Raw genomic sequence first — 24,501 nt, 5'->3', positions numbered from 1 at the left:
TACGCCCCCATCTCTGGGCTGCCCCACTCACCTGGCGGCTCTCGCTCCTCCAGACGCCATTGACCGTTTTGGTGGGGGCAATAGTGACCACTGGAGGAGTGCTGGGAACACTGTGACCCCCGGGGGGGACGATGATGGGGCCCATGGGCACTCGCTTGGGCGTGCTAGCCGGAGAGCTGTGGTTGGTGGCTGGAGAGGACACAGGAGATGACTCGCTGCTCAGTGAAGAACCTGTGGAGAGAGAACACAGAAGCTCAGGGACTGCGTGTGTCACCGCCACCAGCCGCACCCACACTTCGGCCATTCCAGAATGCTCACAGGGAGTGAGGCCCAAGAGCAGTCAGGCAGGGAGAAACCCAGAGCCATGCTGTAGCCAGCTTTGCTGGCCTCTTGTCATACTGCCTCTCAGGCATGGAGGTAGGCAGCTATTTTTACATTAAAAAATCTGAGATGGGCTGGGGAGATGGCTCAGCGGTTAAGAGCACTGACTGCTCTTCCAGAGGTCCTGAGTTCAAATCCCAGCAACCCCATGGTGGCTCACAACCATCTGTAATGGGATCCGATGCCCTCTTCTGGTGTGTGTGAAGACAGCTACAGTGTGCTGATACATATAAAATAAATACATCTTTAAAAAAAATCTGGGGGTTGGGGATTTAGCTCAGCGGTAGAGCGCTTGCTTAGCAAGCGCAAGGCCCTGGGTTCGGTCCCCAGCTCAAAAAAAAAAAAAAAAATGGTATTCACTCTTTTAAAAACTATGTCAACGTACCTCAATGTATCTACCATATTGAATGACTACTACTATACCTAGAATAGCCCCATCGACCCAGAAAGGAGCACCATGTTCCCCTTCCCAACCAACCCCAGCAGTAAGAGAGAAGAGACAGGTAGGTGGGGGTGGGGAGAGATCAGTTCTTGGGGTGTCGGTTCCAGCAGGACAGAGTCATCAGGGATGATCTCAGTCACTGACACAGCCCTCTCTTCCCTGAGACAATCCTGCTACCTGTGGAAACACGGCTTTGGCCTCTAACTGCTGAGACCCGTATGTAACTTGTATAATTGTACATCAAAGCCCCTGTGTAGTCCCAGCCGAGCACACCTCTTCTTCACGTGACTACCTATCAGGGCCTGACCTTGGCAATGAGGCCTGAAGGCTGGAGCTTAGGGAAGGAACTCTCCGTTTTCAAATGGGCAACAGACCTGCTGCCTACACCCAGAGAACTGTCATCCTGGGCAGGCAGAGCCAGCCCCAAGGCTGGGCAGTGTGAACACAGCACAGTGACAGCCCAGCACTGTCAGTCGGAAGCAAAGCGGCAGCACAGGAGGACGGGTGGCTAGACTCAGAGACACGCTGGCTTGGGAGGCCAGCTTCTGAGACCTGACGTAGGCAAGCTACAGGTTGGTGTAGCCAGGCCTGGAGACTGAACCTTGGCACGAGCGAGCTACCATTCATGAGTTGGGGTGGGTGGGTTGGCATCCTACGCCTCCCTGCATTCAGTAGAAGGGTACCCCTCCGTAAGGCAGAGCCAGAAAGCCACACCGAGGCCTGCAATGCCAGCCACTGTCAGTGTTCAAAAGTGAGGGCTCTTGTCAACCAAACACCCCTGAGGAAGTAAGTCTAGTAAGTCCACGAAGTCCGATGTGAAGCATTCCCAGCCCTGCCTACTCTATACTGGAATGCTCCCACAAGGCCCTCAGCCACATTCACGAGAGGACACCAGGAGCATATACTGTGGGAGGCGACCACTTTGCTCAGAGACAGTACCTCAGAGCGTGGAACACAGTTCCTGGAGGCAGAAAAGCAGGGACCCAACTTTTCAGACAGGGTCTCCCTACACAGTCCAAGCTTTCCTGGAACGGACACCCAGGTGTCTGTCCCTCTCTCTCTCCATGCCAGGCTAAAGTTTCGATCACTTTCAAATAAATTTTAGGAATCCTCCTCTTGCCTCAAACAGCAATCTGCTCGGGTGTGCCACAGTCCTTCCCAGGAGAGCCACGGTGTGATGCACACGTCTTATATGCTGTTGATTTCTGTGTGTACGGAAGTGTGTGTGTGTGCGTCCGTGCACTCGAGCCTGCGTGCAGAGGCCAAACCACAACCTTGGGTGCAGTCCTCAGGAGCACCGCTTACCATTTCTAAGACAGGCTTTTCTCACCAGCCTGGAGCTCGACTGAGTCCGGCTAGACGGAATGGCCAGGGAGCCCTAGGGCTTAGTACATCCTCACTTCCCTGGCGTGAGATCGGGAGAAGATACCAGGCCTGCCTTCCAAACAGGCGTGTTCTAGGGCTCACTCAGGTCCTCAAGCATTTTACCGATCGAATCATCTCTCTAGCAACTCCTGCCCCTCCACCCCCCTTCTTTTGAGATAGGATCTCACTCTGGAGCCCCGCCTGGTCTGGACTCACGGCAATCCTCCTGCCCTAGCCCTTTTGAACCCTGGGATGAAAGGAAAAGCCACCTCTGCAGGGCCACTTTGCACTCAATCACTGCCACCATCAATTCGGAACATTTTTATAACCTTCAGCCATGCCTGCTCCGGCCCTGAGGCCCAGCACCCTGAGCGTGCAGCGCTCTCTCTCTCTCTCTCTCTCTCTCTCTCTCTCTCTCTCTCTCTCTCTCTCTCTCTCTCTCTCTCTCTGCAGACTCTGGGCATCGCCTGGCCCCCTCTGCTGAGTGGGGTTTCCCACAGCTAGAACTCTATCCCTGCCTCAAGGTTGCTGCCCTTCACTGAGGAGGACTTAGCCACCAATTCTTCAGCCAATGGACAGCTGCCTGGCCCTACCTGACAGCTACTGTGAACAGCAGCTCACTCGCACTGCACAGACACTAACACAAGGGCAAGGATCGCGCTATCGGCACATGGGAACAAGGAAAAAAAAAAAAAAAAAAGTTACCACTTCCGCACACAGAAGGCTACCACCAGCTAAAACAGAGGCCGCCTCACACACTATCCAGGTGCGTGCAGACGCTGGACCACCATTGAGGGCTGGGATAAGTAGCAGAAATGACCCTCCTCAGGGAGGATCAGAGGACACCTCAGGGTCAGTAATCAGGGCCCTCCTAGTTCCTCTGGACCCCAGTCTGTGTGAGGGGTAACCTCCAAGGCAGTCAGCTCAGCTCGGCCCCACTCTGTTCCTTCCCAGCCTGGCCCAGCAAGGGAGTAATGCCGGGCAGGCAAGCAGGCTCTGGTGTGGGGCTAGCTCAGAGAGGATGAGGCCGGCCATGGACAATTAGCAGCCTAATCCTGTTGGAGGTGGAAGGCAGAGGCCAGCGCTCACCAGCGAGAGCCTTGGGATCAATACCTCACAAGGCGCTGCCAATTAGTGAGGCTGGCGCCTGGCTCCCGGCCCTGTGCTCTCTCGCTGTGCTGCCGGAGCAGGCGGGTCGGCCATCGCTGTAATTAACTGAAGCTATTCAGCCAGAATGCGGGACTGGGTCAGAGAGCCAGAGCCGGGCTACAGATGAAGAGGTGGAGGGTGCCTGCGTCACCTTCGCTGACCAACCCCACAGATGAGGCCAAGGCTCTATGGGCGGCCTGTGTTATTAAGAGCCGAGACCCCCAAAGGCAAGGGCTGGGGCAGCCTTAGCCAGCTGGGGTAAGATATGAACGGAACCATACGGAGAGTCACTGAACACCACCTGCATGGCCTCTTTTCCTGAATATGCATATGTCTGTGCGTGCGTGTGCGCGCGCAAAATGATTCCAGGTGCCTTCCTTAACTGCTCTCCCTGAACCCGGAGCTCCACTGGTGTAGCCGGCTTGCCCAGAGCTCCTTCCACTTCTGGCTCCTACACAGGTTCTAGAGATCTGAACTCAGGTCTGAACATCTGCACGGCAGGCACTCTGTCCCATGTCTCTGCTGGTAGAAGTGGTCCCACATCCCGGGGGCTGTCCCTCCCTTCCCTGCAGACTCCAGCGACTCCCACCAGTTAGTTGTGGGGGTGGGTGTCAAGGAACAGGAAGTAAACCCAACCACAGCTACCGGCCAACTGCTGCCTGGGTAACAGGAGTGCTGGCAGCAAAGGCCCTAGGACCAAGGGCACGGTGACAAGCGCCAGGCAGGGAAACCCTCTGGAGCCTCAGAGTACATCATGAATAGCGAGCGTGGAGTAGCACGCACGGGAGGTGGCATCGGCCGTGATATGCAGCTTGAGGAGACAGTCAAACAGAACTACGGGGTAGCCATATGCTGCTGACAGGCCTCCCCTCCTGCTCTGCCAACAGGGCTTCATGCATGTCACAGACCAGGAGGCTGGGTGGCCTCGGTGTCCATCTGTGAGGGAAGGGGGCTGGTCACGGGGGTCGAGGTCCCGGACCCAAGACCAGTCATTAAACCTTCGACAACAATCAGGAAGGGGCCGTGAGTTGAGAGGGACTAACTTTCCAGGGACACTTGACGGGCAGAGTACATGACCGACCATGGCAGGTCCTAATAACCGAGGATGGGAGGAGGCAGTGAGGATCCCTTGGGTTGGGCTCTGCCCCGTTGCTGCCATGTTAGGGCACTGTGAAGATCGTGCGGGGGTGGGCTTGGGGGGTAGGGGATAGAAACAGTAAGGAGAGAAGCTGGCAGAGGGGGCTGGAATGTCATCCTGAGGTCCAAACCCTGCTCGTCTCCTGTCACCTCCGGGTCAGCTGTGGCTCTGGACTCTTTGGTGGCTCTGTCCCCTTCCTGGTTTCTCTCTCCTCAATAGCTAGCCCCACTGCTCACACCTGAGCCACAGGCAGATGGGACTCCAGACACTCGCTGAGACGCCGCCTCCACCTTGCCAGCCGCAGACTGACAGGCAGGCGGGCAGGCGGGCGGGCGGGCGGGCGGGCGGGCGGGCCATTTGTTTGGTTGTTTTCTTTGAAAGAGGCAGATTTCCAGGGAGATGCACACAGGGTGTGCCTATGCCCGCACCCAGCCCACCCTGTAGCAGACACACAGGCAGGTGGGGGCTGCCTGGACTCGACGAAGAGGGATGGTTCCCCAGTCTCTGCCTCTCAGGGGCTGGGTATGGGTTTCACCCACCACCCTTGGTTACAGGGCCGGCAGGCGGGAAACACCTCCAGAAAGCTCAGAGCACTGGGAGATGCCTAACCACTGTAAGCTGCCCTTGTCACTCAGATCCCCACAGGTGACAAAGTGGCGGAACAGCCAGGTATAAGGCGGTTCGTCCCCCACGTGCTTCCTGGGAAACGGGAGGGCCCAAGGCCCCAGGTGTACTGGAACTGAGGGAACACACAGCTCTGGGGCTGTGTGGGCCTCCTGACGATCAGCCAAGGACATGTGGGCTCCCGTCGCAGCCCCACCCCCCTCGGCAGACGGCACCAGGGCCCCATGGGAGATGAGCAGATTGCCACACAGCTTGGGCCCTGCCTGGCAGCCCCCAGTTTCATCTCTCACAGGTGGGGGGCTGTGGTGGGGGCTCTACAGCTTGCTCTCGTAGAAGCCAGGGAGCCTTTGCTCCGAGAACCGCCTACGGGGACAGGCTGGTGGCTTGAGACAGGGCTCCAGGTATAAGTTCCTGGACTATGCCAATGCCCCCTGCCCAAAGGGGTGAACACTCTGGTGGGGAGTGGGGGGAAGGAGAGGCTTGCCCTTCAAGGGAGCTGGGCCAATGTCACCGAGAGATGGAAATCCCTATAGGACGGCATGGAGTACAGGGTTGGTACAAATGCCCAACACCCACCTCCAAGCTGGGCTCACACACAGGGAAAGGATGAATCCGTGCTTAAGGGCCTCTGGGGGGAGGGGCAGTGCGACTCTGAGCTGCAGTGCTGCCTGCCACACATGGATGGAGGCAGCTTCAGGATAGCTGAGCAGCCTGGGTACATTAGGAGTCCACAGTAACGGGAGTGGCTTAAGTAGCCAGGGCAGGATGGATCCAGAGTTCCAGTCTGGGTCTGGCCTGGGGTCCCCAGCCCAATGCTCCTCCCAGAAACCAGTGTAGAAGGCACGGTGCTCCCTCTACCTTCAGTCCCCACGCAGCACCACAGGGAGGCCAGAGGTCAGTGGACCAGCAGCTGCCTAGGCCTACAGCAGTGGGGGACCCACGACAGGTGACCAGATTCCCCTGGGTGCTCCCAAGTTTGCAGAGTTTGGGGGTGGGGCATAGGCAGGGGCAACAAGACAGGGAAATGGTGACGGGAACTAACAGGGAGCCACGGAGACAGCACTTGGGAAGGGAGTCATGGGGGCCCCACTAAGTTACGTGATCTGCTTCTGTTTTGTATGTTCTCACTGGATCAACAGACTACCAGAGGTGGTCTGCTCTGCTGGCCCTGAGCAAAAAGCAGAGACTCAGAGTTAGGCCTACACGCCAGGGCCCAGCAAGTGATTAGAAGTACCAGGACGGGTACTGGACCTGGCCGGGCAAATCCCCAGGATCTTCTGCCAAACCTTGGCCTTGCCTTAACTTAAAGACTCAGGCTACGCCCCCCACGTGGCCCACCTGCGTGTGACTGAGCCATCAGCCTGGGATATCCCCCATGGGGCCCCCACGGAGGTCTCAGGAGGGGCCAGCTTCTCTTCTCTCCCCCTCTGCCTTTCTCTGGGGGCAGAGAAAATGAGACGGCGTGCTGATTGCGTTGTCTGGATTGAATTTTTAAATGTCACCCCTGAGACTCGATGAAGAGGAACATCGGCGGAGGCCTAGGCGAGCCCGGACAGACAGCTAGAAATACAACTGTTTCCAGGAAGGGGAGGTGGGCACGGGGCAGAGCTTCAGGGATGGAGGGGACAAAGAGCAAGGCCTCTGTGGGGTGACCCCACCTTCACTCAGGAGCCGTATTCCGCTGCTGAGTGGGCCGAGAACCACACAGGCTCTCAGGCGAGACGCCTGTCCTGTGGGGGCCTCCGAACTCAAGCCTGGATTTGTCTAAGATGGGCGTTTCAATCCTAGCTCCCTTTCCCAGTGACACAGACAGGAGAGGCAGGGAGTGAACAGCCAGTGAGACACCAGGTGCTGGGCCCAGCGAGGGTGTCTGTCTTCCCCCCCCCCACCGCCACCCGTTTGACCAGCACAGGAAGGATGCATGGCCTGCACAGTGGGTCAGAGAATGGAACATCGAGGCCGGGGGACCACGGGGAGGGGCTGAGGTAACCCTTCGGGGAACACAAAACATGTTCTGGGATGCCAGCGAGGAGGTGGGAGGTGTATGAATACAACAGCTGAGCAGGGCAGGTCAGGCTCAGGGGTAGCACTCGCCTAGCATGCACAAACGAGGCTCTAAATGTGATCCCCAGCGCTTTGGGGGACTGGATATGCTGTTGGATACCCATCATCCATCCAATGATCAGAAATTCAAGGCTACCCTCAGCTACAGACAGTACCGGGCTAACCTGGGGTAAAAGACACCTGACCTCAAGAAAATATTTAAGCCGGGTGGTTAGTGGCACTCGCCTTGGGCAGGGGTCGGGGGTGGGGGTGGGGGTAGTAGAGGCAGGCGGATCTCTGATTGTGAGGCCAGCCTGGTCTCTACAGAGTGAGATCCAGGACAGCCAGGGATACAAAGAGAAACCCTCTGGGAAAAAAAACAAACAACACCCACCTCCCCCATTTAAAATATGGCTTGAGGAGTGAAGCATTCTGGGAGCAGCTGCTTAGCAAGAGTTCCAATGAACTGACAACCCACAGCCCGGGAGGCAGACCTCACAGCTCTCAAACCAAGCCCCCTGCACCGTACTAAACGAGAAGCTTCCTCCTGCCAGGGCCACTTGCTTGAAATGCCTAGTTCCAACTGTCCAAGTCCTAGCAAAAGTTCACGACAGCTGGAGGTCGCAGGGGACAGGAGGATCCACTGCCGAAACTCTGGTCTCACAACATGACCCCTCTGAGCGGTAGCTTCAGTATCGGCACAACATGTCATCCCAGCAATACCAGGTCCAAACAGGCGATGAAGAATCACTACAAGTCCTGGCGACACAGACAAGACCCTGAAGGATAGCGGGGTAGGCCTTAACTTTGTTGCACTACCAAGACACCCAGTTTCCGGGAAGGTAGCAGACCAGGGCCCAGGCCCAGCTGGACACCAGTGTCAGGATGTCCCAGAGTCCCCAAGCTACCCTCTATCCACAGACACTAAGCACCCCGAGCCTGAGGTCTCTCCATCTGCACAAAGGGAACTCAGGAGACAAACCGGTGGACGGAAGCCTTGGCCAGCAGCACTGCCAGCCCCCGCCTCCTTGTCCCGGCGTGGCACAAAGTCCCTGGGCATCAGATGCCCAGGTCACAGCCAAGAAGTGACAGGCACAGTGGATAATGCACCTGTTGTTCACTACCGGCCATATTTCCATTCACTGAGGCACGAAGCCTCTGGTACTTGGCCCGGCCAGTTGGCCCCAGGATTGTGCTGGACAATGGGAGAAGCCCAGGACGGCAGAAGTGGGCAGACCAGCTTCTTCCTCAGGGTCACCAGAACCGGGCCAGCACCCGACCAAGGTGGGCTGGCTCAGGTGTGGTCCTTTGGCAGCAGCTGTCCTCCACTGGGTGGACACGGACTACTTCCCCTCCTGCTCTGGTTTCCCCACGGCCCGTTCCAGTCACACCCTCACCTCTGCCGGCAACCAGGGCAGAGGACTCTGGGAAATCAGGAAATCCTGGCCTACTCATCCAGAGTAGGCTTCCAATCCTCCGCAAGTCTGAGCGTAAGCAAAGCCATTGATGGCTCCTGCAGAACCCACAGGCCCGGGGCCTATGAGATAGGGCTCCTGGTTTCCATGCTGTGGCCATCTGTCTCTGAGCAGCAAGTCCAGGAGCTACCAGAATCTAAAGAGCCCACGTGATCAGGCTTAAACTGACTGTGCCATTCACTGGTAGTCCCCAGCATGGTCATCGCAGGACACAAGAAGTTATCTAAAGCCAGAGTCAAAGGAGACTTAAGAGAACCTTGTGCTGACAAGACTGAATTCAGAAAGAGCCAGCCTTTGCCCAAAGCAACACAATGTCCCCGGCTCTGGAGGCTTCAGAAGGCCAATTTCTAGTCCTGATGGCAAGTCCACTTGCCCACCAATGAGCTTCTACAGTAGCCGTTGAAGCTGAGGAGGGCAGAGGCAGGCAGAGAGGAAGGCACAGCGAAGCAGGGCGCAGGGCTGGGGTCAGAGGTCAGGGGGTCAGGGCCAGAGGTATGAATGACAGCTGTATGAGGGGGGGAGGAGCTCTGCCTGGATGTGGTGTGGGAGGGGAGATGCAGGTGCACCACAGGCTGCAGACAGCTGTCTCCCGTGGCCATGCCAGCCAGCCAGCCAGAGATGCATGGCGGGCGGGGGGCATCCCACAAGCCGGCGGCCTGGTGCCTCTTACCTCTGGGCTCCTCTGCCTGTTTGGCGAGCTTGCGCAGCGCGGCAGCAAAACTGGAGGATGGCGCAGCCTGGGCCGACAGCGCACTGCTGGTGGCCGGGCTACCGGTGGGCACCAGGGCGCCATTGAGTGGCGAGGGGGTGAGGGGGTTGACGGTGGCGGTGGTCCTGGTCGCCGTGGAAAGCATCCCTATTGAAGGGGACTTGGGCTCATGGCTCATGCCTGAAACAGGAAAAGAAGAACCAGTGTCACCCAGAGAGCAGAGCGCCAGCGCCAAGGCGCTGAGGCAATGGCATGCAGTGAGAGCCAGGGGCCACGAGCGCGGAGCACAGCCAGCGTGGCCGACGGTGGACCCACCTCCGCAGTCCTGCTGGCCCCACGGGTGTGAAGGCACCCGGTGAGGGCTGAACGCTGGACCAGCTCCCCAGAGCCAGGCCCGCAGCGTACCCCGGCGCGCCATGTGCAGGGCCCCACCAGACCCAAGGGTTGAGGAGAGAGATGGAGGCCGGGGGCTGGACAACTGATAAGGCAAAGCAAGCAGCAGCGGACAGGCACAGGTACGGAACGGCTGACGTCACCAGCAGGCCAGCTCAACAACTGCCCCATAGCACAGAGAAGCAAACTAAGGTCGGTCTGTCTGTCTGTGGGGTCAACGCACACCCAGTGCCTGAATCTCTCTCAGGACGGATCCAATAATCTCATCATTTTCCTCATCTCCAATCTCCCCCAGGTGGGAGCGAATGGTGGCCCTAGTGAAGTTCTTCCCTAGGTGTCAGGGCCTGAAAACACTAGAGAATGGAATCTGCCTTCCAAACTACTTTGTAGCCTGGCCTTTCTCTCAGAGGGAAGTCGATGCTTAGAAAAGGGTGCCAGGGGCCACCTCCCACTTTCTTTCCTTCAGGTTTTCCAGTGCCCATACAGTACCAAGCTGTTTCCAGTCATCTGTGGGAAGAGGCCCGGCTTCACAGAGACCGTGCCACAGAACAACTGCTCGTGAGTGTTCCCAACTTCCCCTGGCTCCCACTTCCTCCACACGGGTGCACCCAAAGTAAGGCCACCAGGACAGCAAGGACAATGAGGTTGTGCACAGCGGCAAGGCTGCTACCGGGAGAACAAGGGATTCCCAGAGCAAGCAGGCTGGATTCCAGTTGTGCCCAGGTCCTCTGGGTGCATGGGTCATGTCCGGGAGCAGCAGGCTGCTGAGCCTTGACCTGTGTCCACACCAGACCCTCTCTGTAGAGAGGATCGGGCAGCCATGACATCCTGGGGATAGCTCAGAAAATCCAACGGGATGGGGGGTTGTCTCTCTAAACTAGTGGGGTTCTCAACCTGTAGGTCCTGACATCTTTGAGAGGCTGAATGACCTTTTCCCAGGGGTTGCTTCTAAGACCATCGGAAAAGTGGGTATTTATTTACATCGCAATTCCTAACAGTTGCAAAATTACAGCTATACGGTAGCAACGAAATCATTTTATGACTGGAGGTCACCACAACAGGAGGAACTGTGTTAAGGGTCACAGTGTTAGGAAGGTTCAGAACCAGTGATGTAGACAGTCACACGGGGAGCTTGGGAAGTAGCCAAGAAACTAAGCCACTGTCTACACCACCCCTCTTTGTGGCCAGCATCTCCGTCATCCTTGGATCTCAAGGATTGCAGATGGTGAAACTGAGGCCAGGTGTACCGAGGCCGCACACAGGTGTATGAAGCCGCAGACAGGTGTACCGAGGCTGCGGCCAGGTGTGCTATCACGGCTGAATGGTAATAATATTCTTACTCCCCTCACATCAGTCCTCAGCCCAAGCCCCGCCGTGCCTCATCACTCACAACTACACGACTCCAGTGATTTAAAACACGTCCCCAAGTCTTGTCACTCATCCCTCCATGACACAGAGACAACTCTGTGTGTGAATGGCTCTGACAACTCACTTCCAACAAATACATTGTTTTAAGCTTGGGGGGGATGAGGGTACCCCCTTCTTGCCTTCCAGTCCCTGGAGCAGCCAGGCAGCACTGAGCTGGACCAGCCCAGCTAAGCCTTTTCTGTTCTGGACCCACCGACTCCAGGCACTAGGAGACACTAATCTACTCCCTACGCCAGCTCTGCCAGGATCTGGACTGAGCTGTTCACCTCAGCTCATCATATGAAAGAAACACCAATCTTCCAGCAGACTTGACCCTCAGCCTCCATCAATACTGCAAAGCCACCCCAGGAACCACTATGCACCTCTACCCCTTGTTCCTTTCAGGGACGGTGTCCTTGGATTCACTCCACAGATGAATGGGAAGGCCCAGCCCAAGGTTGGGTCAGAGCAGGCCCAGGCCCACTTCAGGGAAGAAGACTTATGTCCTATGTGAAACAAGCTGCCTCAGACCCAGGCAGATCTAAGTTTCCGGGCCTCACCCAACCAACCGCACCAGGCGGGCAGCAAGGCAGACTGTGATGCCAGGAGCCGCAGCTCACTGCACAACTGGAGGCCCATTCCCTAAATCTGAGGAGGAGACTGGGCCACTGAGCAGGCCTTCAAAATGCCCATGGGTCTGAAAAGATATGCTGGACCCACCAGGTTTGGCAGGATGGCAGAGAACAGGATTTCTGGTGGGCAGGATTTCCCCATACTATACGCCATCAAGGTCCCCATCATGCTCCTGTGGGTGATGTGGACACCGCTCCTGGGGCCTCCAGCAGTCTCATGCCCAGGGCACGACTGCCCCTTCCTCCCACCTTTGGGGGTGAGGGAGTCCCCCAAGCCTAGGTCCTGGAGGTATCAGTATGTTCCCAGCCCGGGGAGCTGCTCTGATGTCAGCTCACTTAAAATAGAATTCCAAATGAGAGGCTTCATTAGGGGGAGTCTAAAATTAGCACCATTCCTCACATGCGCACATGGGGCTGACGGGGGAGGGGTGGGGAACAGCCTCGGGTACCGTATATGCTGCCAAATTTTGGGGGGAGCCGAAGAGTCCCCTTCACCCACTGGCCTAGACCCACTAGGGATGGTGTCTCTTCTGTGCCCCTAAGAAGCCACCTCAACAGACAGCGTCCACAGAGGCTCAGGTGCGGCAGGCAGGGGCAGCAGAAAAGAGAGAGGTGGGCCCGGGATGCCTGCTCTCCCTGCCCTCATTAGGGGGTATTTATGAACTTCTCCGCTCCCAGCCGTCGACCCGGGCTGGCTCATGTGAATTCATTATCCTAACAGCCAGGAGTAAGCTCTGTGGTGCGAGGGCCTGTGATGGATGAGGCCTGGGGCTGCCTGCGCTCCATGCTCTCCGGGCGAGCAGCTCAGTGGGAACATCAGCGGAAACCTAAGTGGCCTCCTGGGCACTCCACACAGGCTCCTCCCTGCTGCCTCATCCAAACATTTCACTCTCAACTCAGCCCCGGCTTCCCTCTCTCTAGACCCAGCCATCCAGAACCCAGTGCTGAGAGCTTGGGCTTCTGCCAGAAGCCACTATCTCCACAAAATAGCCAAGGAACAGCCAGGCTGCCTTGGTGCACCACGCCTTGCCTGCCCGATTTCTCCCTTAGGTTTCCAACATGGCCAGGAGCATCAGTGGTGCCAAGGAAGGCGATCCCAGAGCACTAGGCAGGTGATACTGTTCAACTCACCTCGCTCTGGTCCTGTACAGTGGACCCCAGCAGGGATCATGGGGGTGGGGGTTGGTAGACAGGGGGGGTCTCCAATGCCACTTCCCTCCTGCTGTACGTCAGGAGTTATTAATCAGCCCAGCCTCCCTCCCGGTGAGGCCGTAATTACGGTCCCTTTCATCCCAGCTCCTCCCGGCACCAGACCTCAGGCTTGCTCCTTCTGCTCTGTAATTACCAGCTAATAGCTGAGATGAATTTTCTGAAGGCCTGGTTCAAGCACCAATCTGCCCCCCTCCTCCCCAGCAGCCCCTCACCCTGGGGTAATTACACCCAGGGAAGCTGTGCCCAGCGGAGCAAAACTCTCAGGCAGTGTGGACCTGGATGCTCCATCTGCCCCTTCGTCGGTTTTTCATTACCGAGCACTGAAATGTTTGTGAACAGGCAAGAGGCTGGGTCAGCTCAGCCTCCACGTCCGTCCCCCCACCCCACCCCACGCCCTGTGATCCCCGTGGCCCAGATGCTTCTGTAGCTCTAACAAGGCTGGGGTCACCCTACTGCAGGGACCTAGCGGCTGCAGTAGTGTGGGGTGCCACGTGATCCCCAGAGTCTGGACGGCTTCATAATAAATTCATTATTATGTGTGCCGCCAGCTTGTTCTGAGCGGACCCATGTGAGGCAGCTTCTCCAGAGTGGGGGCAGGGAGGTCTGCTGATGTTCAATGGTGAGCGTATCCACCCCCCCAGGCTGCTAAATACTGCCCCGCTGCCACTGCTTCCCAAGGTCAGTTCCCAAAGGAACACCCCCCTCCACAAGGCATCAGAGCGGGAGAGCAGAGCAGATGGTGACTCCTGACCCAAGACCATGAAAGCAGAGAAAGCAGCAGGCGACTGGGGGTGGCCTGGGTATGACAGGGGCTCTGATCTGTGGGTCAGGGGGAAACAAGGCAGCCAGGCAGAATAATGAAGGAGGGAGTCAGGAGAGGTTACCCACCTCAACACCTCAGATAAGGACAGGAGGGGCTGCCCACAGCATGCATGGAGTGTAAGCAGCCTCTGGGATTCCCCGAAGTCATGGTAGGGTAGAAGATGGGGACCCTTCCGTACCCCCCAAGCCTTTCCCTGTCCACCCTGACGCTATCAAAGGCCCTGCTGTCTTGGTGTTCAGAAAAACACCAAGTATGGCTTGATAGGAGGCCCACACAGGGTGGATTGAAAAGGTGCAAAGAAAGGGGTAATACTGAGGGATGGCACTCGAACTCAGGGTGCTGAGGCAGGGGGACCGCCGGTTTGACAACAACTTAGACTTAGTGAAAAACCCATCTTAAAAACAAGTAGTAAAAAGAAGGATGAGGATGAGCTCGCTCAACAGTAGAGTGCTCAAGGCCCTGGTTGCAGGGCCCAGCATGGCGGGGAGGGAGTGGGAAGGAAGAGCCACGAGGCTCTGTGGCCGTTGCAGCTTCCCTACTGCACAAGTCAGTATGCAGCCAGCTGACACGGGGCTCTGAGGAATCACCTGACTAGGTACAAAGCAACAGAGCAGGAGTCTCAGAGGTTCCCTGGCGGCAGCAGGGATGAAGTCTGGCGACAGATGGCAGCGACATTTGACGCGATTATTCTAAGTGGCTGCCGTGCGTGAGAAGCCTGGCGTGGGCAGACGAAGGAGGGCTGCACAGCTACCCACACCAGCTCGGCAGACAAAACCCACCGGAGAAGAGGGGCCCCAGAGGTTGGGAAACCAGTGGTCACCGCTGAGAGTTAACAGTTCAGAGCCCAGCACCATCCCCGACGGCGGTGACTTGACAGCAGCGGAAGGTGATACTGGCTTGGAGCCAGGCGTGTGCACATGGCTTCTAGAACCATAATGCTACCCACAGGTACGCTTCACATCGGCAGACCCCACACACCAACCACGGCGACAGGCAGGTGAGACAGACGGTCACTCACGTGGCTCAGCGTGGCTGCTTGCTAACACTGGGGACAGGGACTAGGGACCTCACGGTGTCCTCTCCTCATCAAGACTGCTCTGTCTGGCTCAGCCTGCCTCCCGGACACAGAGACTCTGCTATTACCCAGTCCAGTCCCAGTGTTTTACCCAGAGGGCAACTGAGGCTGGAGAGAGCCACATCTCATCTAGGCCTGAGTCTGTCCTGTAACAAACGCTGAGTCAGCACCCATTAGGCGGGGGTGGGGGTGGGGAGGTGGGAATGGCCCAAAGAAGGGTCAGAGACCCTTCCACAGCACTTGGCTCTGACAGATCAGGCAGCCACCCCGGGGAGCCCACCACACACCATGCTTGGTGACAGAAGGATGAGGAAGACAAAAGTATGTGCTGCTAGGGAGGCAATACCAGCCAGCCAGCCAGCAGCAGTGTCTGTACACCTCAGTGAGCCCCAAGTGGCCCGTGGCACCTTCAGGCTTCACGGGCCACAAAGAGCCCTTTTAGCACATGCTGTTGGCTTCCTTCCCCGAGTCCCCAAAAACAAACACTCAAACTGTCCAGGACTAAGGCTACGAGCCTCCAAGTCTCCATGGGACGCAGGCCAGGGGCCAGCAGGTCACAAGGCCAGACCTTGAGTGGTCGACACCTGGCGGGAGACTGCAGCCATGTGACACCCAGTTCCCCAGAGATTCCCAGGCTCCAAGACAGGCCCTCCACTCCCATTTCCTGTTTTGGCTGGAGGCTAAGTGGAGAAGTAGGGACAGAAGTTTTACCACAAAACCTTTCCCCAGACCCCAGAGCTGGAGACCAGGGCACACAGCAGCCACCTATTGGCATTCTCAGCAGGTGCCATGGGTGACACCATGGTCACAGGTGGATTCTTGAAAGAGGGATGGGGACAGCAAGGCCAGGCGGTTCCCCTCTAGCAAGGAGGTAGGTGCATACCCTAAAAGAAGCCATGGTGGGGTTGGGGATTTAGCTCAGTGGTAGAGCACTTGCCTAGCAAGCGCAAGGCCCTGGGTTCGGTCCCCAGCTCCGAAAAAAAAAAAAAAAAAAGAAGCTATGGTTTGCAGAGAAGCCCCTTGGTCCCAGCCAGCTGACAGCTCCAACACAGGCTTGGGCACTTCTGAGGGTCACCCTCAGGTTCTCAGTGGGGAGAAGAGACAACATGCTCTGCTTCCTCTGGCTATGAAGGACATAGGGGGGTCTGAGTGTCTCTCCCCGACCTAAAGTCATCTTTAAGTTGTTTAACCAGGGGGGACAACCTTAGTATGGAATTTGGGTCAAAATGAAGATTCAGTTTCTTTCAAGCCACTGAGTCACAAAACCCAAAAATCCCCAAGTCAGGGGGGTCCCAGTGTCAGTCTCTAGGCCTCAGGCAGCCACACTCCCCGGCTCTAGCCACACAAGCAGCCCAGGGCAGTCGGGAGTCCACAGGAGCTAGAAACACTGGGTCCCTCTCAGATGACAGCAAATCCACCCATCGCTCAAACCAGATTCAGGATTAGAAGCAGTTAAGTGGCTCGTTCCCGGGGCCGGCAGGAAAGGTCCTGACCACCAAAGCTCAACAGTTCCAGTTTGAAGGAGGAAGGAGGCTCAACTTCCCACGGGCTGGCCTCTGTCCTTCACATGCACACGGCGATGTCCACACGAACAAAGGAACGCAACGTAGAGTTTAAAAGACCGCCTTTGGGACGAGGATGTATCGCAGGGGCAGCTGGCTCGCCTAGACACAAAGGGCCACTCTCCCAGCTGTTTAAATGGCAGCCGAGTCCTTGGGGCTTGTATGTAAACTGCATTAACCCAAGATTACAGACCCCCCACCCCCGCCTCAGAGTTCCTTGAGTAGCGAACTCCTAACTCACGGCCCGCCCCAGTACCATGTAACAAAGTCACTCAGGGATTGACAGACTAATCTACCATCTTCAAAACCCAACAGGCCATGCCCAGACACCATTAAATAATCAACGGGAAAACAAAACAAAACAAAACAAAAAACCCAAGTTCCCTTAGGCCAAGAGGGCCTCCTTCATCAGAGAAAAACTTCCTCCGCAAACAGCTACAAACCAGGGCGTGTGGTCACCGTCTCCAGGGTGTATGCATTCTGCTCCTCTGAGTGACCAGCCACCTATACCCAAGTCATCCTGGCTACTTAAGCATACCCCACATCCTGCAGAGTTCTAACTGGGAACCTCTGGCAAAAATGGGCTGGGAGTGCAACCCAGACTTGACCCTACCCTGCAGCAGGTCCAATGAAGCTCCCTGGGAAACAACCTACCAGAGACTCCCACGTGAGCAGACAACCCTCACAGCCAAGGTTGGCTAAGCACAGGACTAAGTTGCCCTCATCAACATCTCTGCCCAGGGGCAGGTGAGAACCAGCAAAGGAGCAGGGGGCCCCTCTGTCCCACTGTGCCTCTCCATGTCACTGTGGGCTGCGTAGTCCTGACCTGAAATGCATGGAGTTTCGGTGTTGGAATATCTGCATGTTTACAGTAAGCTACCTTGTGGGGAGAAGGACGTGTCTACATCCAAGCCCCAAAGCTGCTTTCTACACACACAGACGCACGGCCTAACGTGAACTTATTTACTTTCTTTTTGTTTTGTTTTGTTTTTTTCCGGAGCTGGGGACCGAACCCAGGGCCTTGCGCTTGCTAGGCAAGTGCTCTACCACTGAGCCAAATCCCCAACCCCAACTTATTTACTTTTTATTTGTATGTGTGTACATGCACAGGTGCCTGGGGCAGCCAGAATATGGAGGGCATTGGATCCCTACCCCACCCCCGGGTGACAAGGGTCATCCCACCATGGGTTTTGGGAACTTAACTTTCGCCCCCTCTGAGAGCAGTACGCACTTGAAGCACATTTCTCCAGTCCCAAGCCTGAAGTGACCCCGGGGCCTCCCACACGACAGACCAGTAACAACTGCTCAGCCACATCCCCAGCCCTGCATGGGAATTTTAATAATCTGGGGTACGAAACAGTTTCGCGGTATAGACTTTTCTACTCTGAATCGACGTCGGTGTTTACAACCGGTGATTAGGGGTTTCAGCTCAGGGTTGCTTAACTTGCCTTAAAGACTTAAAGGGCTTACCTCCACATCCCCTTCTCCCGCCTGGCCAACCAGGAAGTCCCACTTGAGAACAGCCAAGCTGGTAGAAGGCTTGACGCATAAGGCGTGGACACCATCAAACTTCCAGTCAACCAGAACCCCCCCCCGCCCATTTCCCAGAATGCCCCAGTTTATTTCCCAGGATTCTCCAGCCCATTTCATGGGTTCTGGCTGAAAACAGCTGAGCATGGTGGCAGACGCCTTTAATATCAGCAGCAGAGACAGAGGCAGTTGGGTCTCTTGTGGGTTCAAGGCCAGCCTAGTCAAGTTCCAGGACAGCCAGGGCTACAGAGAAACCCTGTCTCGACAACCACAAAAGCATTTACACCCTCAACCAACCCAACACTGTCCCCTCAACGAAGTTCCCTTTGTCACCAGCACGGTGGACAGAAGCTACAGCCTGGCATCAGGACAGAGGGCAGTTAAGCTGATCTATACACAGGTCAAAGTTCAAGGTCATCATCGCTACACTCGGTTGGCTACAGTTGTCCAGCCTGGGCTACAGAACAAAACAAAGATTGAGGGCTTTCTCAAAACCAAAAATAAAAGGGCGGAGGCGGAGGCTAGGGAGCCGTTAAGTTATTGTTCTTGCAGAGGACCTGGATCGGGTTCCTGGCACCTACTTGGTGGCTCACAACCATCTAACTCTAGTCTAGGGAACCCAACACTTTCTTCCCACCTCTGAGGCCACCACGGGCTCATATGGTGCACATATGTATATACGCGGTGGCAAAATACTTGTAAGTTTAAAATGAAAATAAACGATCTTTTTTAAAAATTAAAAAACCGAAAGGGCCAGCAACACACACACACTCACTCACCCCAAAAAACTGAAGTGCGATTTCTACCCAGCGTGCACTGCTCTCAGTTATAAAGTTCAAAGAGTAAGTTGAGACCTCAGAAGTCAGGGACTCCTGCACGGCACCTTGAACTCGGTGGCTGACAAGCAGCTAGTGAAACCTTAGCTATTCTTTAGTTAAGGGCCACACCCTGTGCCTAAAATGACAAGGTCTGTCTGAGGCCCCGGGACTAGGGCACAGTTGGTTACCAACCTGCATGGAGAGCTCTGCTCACCCAACACACTCAGGAAAACAGAAACTGAGGCAGGGTCACCTGGACAGGGAAACAACTGCACCACCATACGCCTCCCCAACCCGTGGGGACTGGAAGGCGGATGCTTGAACCATTTTCTCAGCCGTGGCGTGAGGAAGCCAGGCTTTGCCACCAAACAGGTGGCAGAAGACAGGGGCAAGGGGGTTGGCCTAACTGTTTGACCTGAGGTTTCCGCACCTGGAGACGCACCTGCTACTACTGGGGCCCTCCTGCCCGTACATGAACGGGGAAAACACCGCACCGCGCCGAGTGCGAAAACCAAACAAAACAAAAAACAAAACGAAACAAAACAAAAAACCTAAAAGACAGGCACACACCAACAGCGACTGGGAAAGATCGACTCTGTTTACACAGGCCCTTCGTTCCACACCAGCAGCCTGTCCCTTAGGGAGAGATCTGAAGTCGGGACAGAGGAGAACCTGGAGCCTGGCTTTTCTCCAAGCCTGGCAATGCTGCCCCCATGGGTCCAATGTGTGACCACAAGCAGGAAGCCTGGTTGAAGACACCCGAGCCGTTCTGCATGCAGACCCGGGTTATCCCCATCCGGCCAGAAATTGCCTGGATCCGGGGTGCCCGCTCGCCGTGGGAGATCCTAGGAAGACACCTGCCCCAAGTTATGTGCAGCAGGATACTACCAGGGCTTGGCCTCCAACCCCCGCCCCCCAATCCCCACCTCCCCAAGGAAAGGGACAAGCCCAGGTTTAGCCGAAAGAAGTCCCGAGAGCTGCACCTGCAGCCTGCCCCTCCCCCTGTCCCTGGTGAGCCCGCTGTCCTCAGGCCGACACAGGGATCTTCCTTTGGGACGGCTTAACCTGTCCAACATCGATACGGCTCTGACCAAAAGCGTACAGATCGATTCCTTTTATTGCTGCTTGCAGCCGCGGGCCCACCATGTGAGCGCAGAAGGGCAGAAATGAGGGGGCTGTGTGTGCTGGAGTGCTTCCCAAACCCAGACCCCTGAGTCTAGCCTACGGTTCCCAAGGAAGGGAGCAGGAGGTGTGGGGGGGGGTGTGAGGCATGCATGAGCTGGTTTTGGCGATCTGGCAGACGGGTGACCATCCACCCAGCAGAATGGTATAGGGGCTAATTTATACCTAGAAAAAGGGTTCCCCCCTGCTGTTCACCGTGAGGGCAGACTACCTGGATCTCTGTTGAAATTTCAGGGACACCATTACCCTTTATGGAGCTTGTGGGTACCAGGTATCCCCTTAAACACCCAGTAACATGCCCTTAACAGCCACGCCACCTGCCCTAGGCTGGAGGCTGCCACTGAGGCCCACAAAACCAGGCTACATACACACAGGCTGAGAGAATACAGATCAGCCAGTTGACACCCCCCACCCCCACCCCCCCATGTTAGCTCTTCTCTCAAATGCTGGCCTCAGCCCACTGTCTGAGCTCCCCCCATGGACATCTCATAGCCAGGGATCCATCAGTCGCTTGCATGACTCCCCCCGCCCCCTGACCTAGCACCTGTAAAGCTCCCACTAAGTGTAACTTAAGGAACTAGCCACAGAGTAATAAAGATAGGTTCTGGGCATGCTTAGGCCAGCAAAACCCCTGTCGTCATCTCTAGGGGGAGGATGTTCCAGCACGAGGACCAAGGGTGTAAGACATTGCAGAGGCCCAAAGGCAAGCATGGGGACTGATCAAGAGTTCAAGGCCAGCTGGGCTGTGTTGATGCACACCTTAAATCCCAGCACGTGGGAGACAGGTAGATCTCTGTGAGTTGGGAGGCCAGCCTGGTCTACAGAGAGTTCCAGACAACCAAAACAAAGCGAAAAAGAATCCCAGACTAGCTGGTAAGAGTTCCTGCGTAGCAAGCACAGGCATTGGGTTCAATCCTCAGCTGCAGAAAAGGTGGTGATGACTCACTCTGTAAGCCCAGCACTCGGGAGTCTAGGCAGGAGAACCAGAAGATCAAGGTCATCCTCAGACGCTCTGAGGCCTTATCACAAAACGACACAGACTGACATCAGCCTGGGCTACACAGTGAAAACCTCACAAGAACTAAGTCTGTCAGTCCAGGTGTGAAGCACGCCTTTACAATGGTGCCTGGCGGCAAGAGGCGGAGGTGTAGACCGTGAGTTTGAGACCAGCCTGGTCTACGGAGTTTTTCGGGCTTGACTGGGACAATACAGCAAGAATGTCTCAAATAAATAAATAAAACAAAATAAAAACGGGCTGGAGACAGCTCTTCAGTCATGAGCGCTTGCAACTCCCAGAGTAAATGGCTTGGTTGACAGAACTCACATGGTGGTTGGTTCTCAACCACCTAGATTTCCAGGTTCAGGGGACTCCAACGCCCTCTTCCCACCTCTGTGGGCACTGAACATGAGTGGTACACGGACATTCATGAAGGCGTTCACACATATGCATACAAATAAACTTTTTTTTCTTTTTAGAAACAGGGTAGCCCCAGCTGTCCTGGAACAAGAGATCCACCTGCTTCTGCCTCCTGACTGCTGGGATTAAAGGCGTGTGTTACCATACCCGGCAAAATAAACCTTTAAAAACAGTAAACAAGGGGTTGGGGATTTAGCTCAGCGGTAGAGCACTTGCCTAGCAAGCGCAAGGCCCTGGGTTCGGTCCCCAGCTCCGAAAAAAATAAAGAAAAAAACAAACAAACAAACAAACAAAACAGTAAACAAGGGGACTGGAAAGATGGCTCAGTGGTTAAGAGCACTGACTGCTCTTCCAGAGGTGCTGAGTTCAATTCCCAGCAACCACATGGTGGCTCACAACCATCTGTAATGGGGTTGGGTGTGTCTGAAGACAGCTACAGTGTGCTTATATACATTAAGTAAATAAATAAATCTTAAAAAGAGTAAACAAACAAATACAGATACTAGGTCCCACCCCAGAGATGAAGATTCATCTGAATGGAGGCCTGGCTTGGATATATGCGTTTTTTTCCCCTAGGTTGTAATCAATAAGGATCCTCCCAAACCAGACCCCCCCCTTTCCACATACACACCCATTCCCCAGTTACTGGTGTCCCCCTCCCCAGAATCCCTAACATCCAAACCCTTTCCACAGTTCCGTGGTGACTGAGAACAGACTCTGGTGTCCTCTAGATTTCCCTGTTACCTACAACCACTCCTTCAGGCCTGGCCTCAGTCCTAGTCTCCCCGAGGCTAGCTGTCATTCCTCCATCCTCTAAAAGGCGGGCACAGGGAGACAGGCACGGAGGAGGGAGGGGCGGCTGTCACCTGGAGCAGTCCAGACCCAGGGGCAACCTGCACAAGGACAGGGACTTTGCCAGACAGGGCTGTTTAAGTAGCTTTATCTGGCTGGGGTGGAGGGGGTGGGGGGCATGAGGGAGTGCGAGGAGATTGTGGGGAGATGAAGCTGCAGAAGCCAGATTAAAAGGCCTCTGGAGCGCACGTTGGCAGCCGCCAAGAGCTGCCGTTGGACGCTCTCCCGTTTCATCTGTCTGTACACCTCCCAGCAGCGAGCGAACGCAAGGCCGGGTTCAGGAGGCGCTCGATAAATTCTCATTGACAGGAACACTCAGAAGCGTCACCTCCCAGGCTGTGGCCTGTGTGTCTGGGGGCGGGGGGGGGGGGAGAAAGGCCAGCGTGGGAAGTGAAGCCAGCACAGTACTGGCGGGCTGCACTTGGCCAGGCCAAGGAGATCTGAGACTCCATGGGGGCAGAAATTAAAGTGAGTCGGCAGGTCTGCCGCACAGCCACCAGGCTGAAATGTCACCTCAGACGCGGTTCTCTGCAGGTTAAACATGCTCTCTCGCCCCGAGATCCCAGGAGAGGGAGGGAGAGGGAAAGACGTGGGCTAGGCCTCATAGAGGGTTTGTGGCTGTTGCCACAACACGGGTAATTAACGTGCTCCCCCCACCAGAAGGCTCCCATCCAACCCCACCAGGCATTGGAGTAACCCAGGCTGGGCATTCCAAGGCTGCAGATGGGGCCAGGAAAAACCGGCCTTGCTGGCTCACTCCACAAGCCCCTGCGGGTTCCTGGGGGCAAGGGGGAAAAGTGGCAACTGGCTATTATTACACAGTGAGTCTCTAGGAAGGGGAGGGGGGACCAGCAGGGAGCCAAGGCTAGACCTCCTCCACGGCAGGGAAATAGACCACACCTGCCTGAAGGGTCAAGGCCAGCTGGGGACTCAGCGGGCTGGGGCTGATGGAGGGCCTGGAGGAGGTGCAGGTCCCTGGTCCACCACAAAGAGGCGCAGACCTCTTCTTCCCCCTTCCTCTGGCTAGAGGTGCAGAGTCCTGAGGTGGCTGCCTTTCTGCAAACCACACAGCCCTTTGAGATCTGCAGCTTCCAACTTCCTTCAGAGAGACAGGGAAGTTACTCACAGCCAGAGGCCCGCCTGCCTGCCTGCCAGAGGCACAGCTCTGCCAAGAGCAACAGAGGCTTCCAAAGGGTCAAGCTTTTTCGGAACCTTCCTGACATCCCGACCCCATTAAAAACAGAATTGCCCCAGGTCATCCCCAAGGTTAGGGGGCCTGACAAGGCTTGGCTCCTAGTAATTTTAAAAGGTTAAGTTTAAAGGAACTATATATATACACCCCCTTTCAACCCTAACCGGTCAGGATCCTAATAACTGCCCCCAACAGGTCAGGGCCTGATCTGGCCTCCTAGCCTTCCTGGTTCAGAACCTGCCCTAAGGCAGGCAGAACAGAGCCCAAAGCCAGGACAGGCCTCCCACCTCCTTTCCGAAGGCGGGGCTGACCCCGGGTCTCTGGCTGGCTGCTCACCAGCGCCTCCCCCCTCCCCCAGCCTCCTCCGCTCCTGCTGCCAGACCAGGCGACAAAAGCCAACCTTGTACCAAGCCATCAAGGCACCCCCCAGGAGGTGGTCAGGCGTGACCCGGTGCCTGTGAGAAGTGTTGAGCAAGCTGCTTCTGCACAGCAGAACCCCATCGGGTGAGCCTGCCAGCAACCTTGTTCCGGTCCACCCGGTGGGGCGTGACACCCAGCACAGCAGATGACACACGCTGCCAGTCGGAGCCTGTGCCCCGGCCCCCCTCACCTGTGGCGGGGCGACTGAGCGGCTGAGTCAGACACAGCCTGCGCCTCAGGTTCCCCGCCTGCGGGTGGGGGCGGCTGTAAACACAGGCTGAGCAACACTTAAGTAGCCAAGCTTAAGTAACACGGACGCCCAGGGAAGGCTGCTCGCCAGGGGGGGCCCTGTCTTCCTAGGGAAGAGGGGGTAAACCAGTCTCAGGCAAGGGACTGAGACACTGCCAAGCGCCCAGCCAAGACCTCCTGCCTTTGTCCCCTTTGCTGGAAATCGGCTTAGGCCCGATGCTCCCTCCTAGAGTGAGGCTGCGCCTTTTGTTCCGGCCCCCTTTACAAAAGGATCTTGTATTTTGCCCCCCCTCCATTTGGTGGTCCCGCTTTTTGTTTTCAAACCCCAACCTGTGTGGGCCCCAACCGCGACAGATAAGACACTGCAGGGGTCTAGCAAGGGTTTAGTGTGCTTTAAACGCATGGAGACAA

The 24,501-nt window shown here is 56.2% G+C and overlaps 1 protein-coding gene across 5 annotated transcripts in view; it reads right to left on the bottom strand.

Moving 5' to 3' along the window:
- Positions 1–24,501, bottom strand: part of Gse1 (Gse1 coiled-coil protein) — a 92,645-nt gene that overhangs the window by 18,563 nt on the left and 49,581 nt on the right. For 3 of the 5 annotated variants that reach the window (XM_032888183.1, XM_032888185.1, XM_032888184.1), the window contains exons 2-3: positions 9,288–9,506; positions 32–231 (exon numbers count right to left, since the gene is read on the bottom strand). In XM_032888183.1, coding sequence (XP_032744074.1) covers positions 32–231; positions 9,288–9,506 — 419 coding nt within the window. The remainder of the gene's footprint in view (positions 1–31; positions 232–9,287; positions 9,507–24,501) is intronic. The other 2 variants (XM_032888186.1, XM_032888187.1) reach the window with 1 other exon arrangement.

The sequence above is a fragment of the Rattus rattus genome, chromosome 17 (assembly GCF_011064425.1).
Source record: "Rattus rattus isolate New Zealand chromosome 17, Rrattus_CSIRO_v1, whole genome shotgun sequence".
Taxonomy (NCBI): Eukaryota; Metazoa; Chordata; class Mammalia; order Rodentia; family Muridae; genus Rattus; species Rattus rattus.
The sequence above is the reverse complement of the archived record's forward strand: the minus strand, read 5'-3'. Positions and strand labels throughout refer to the sequence as shown.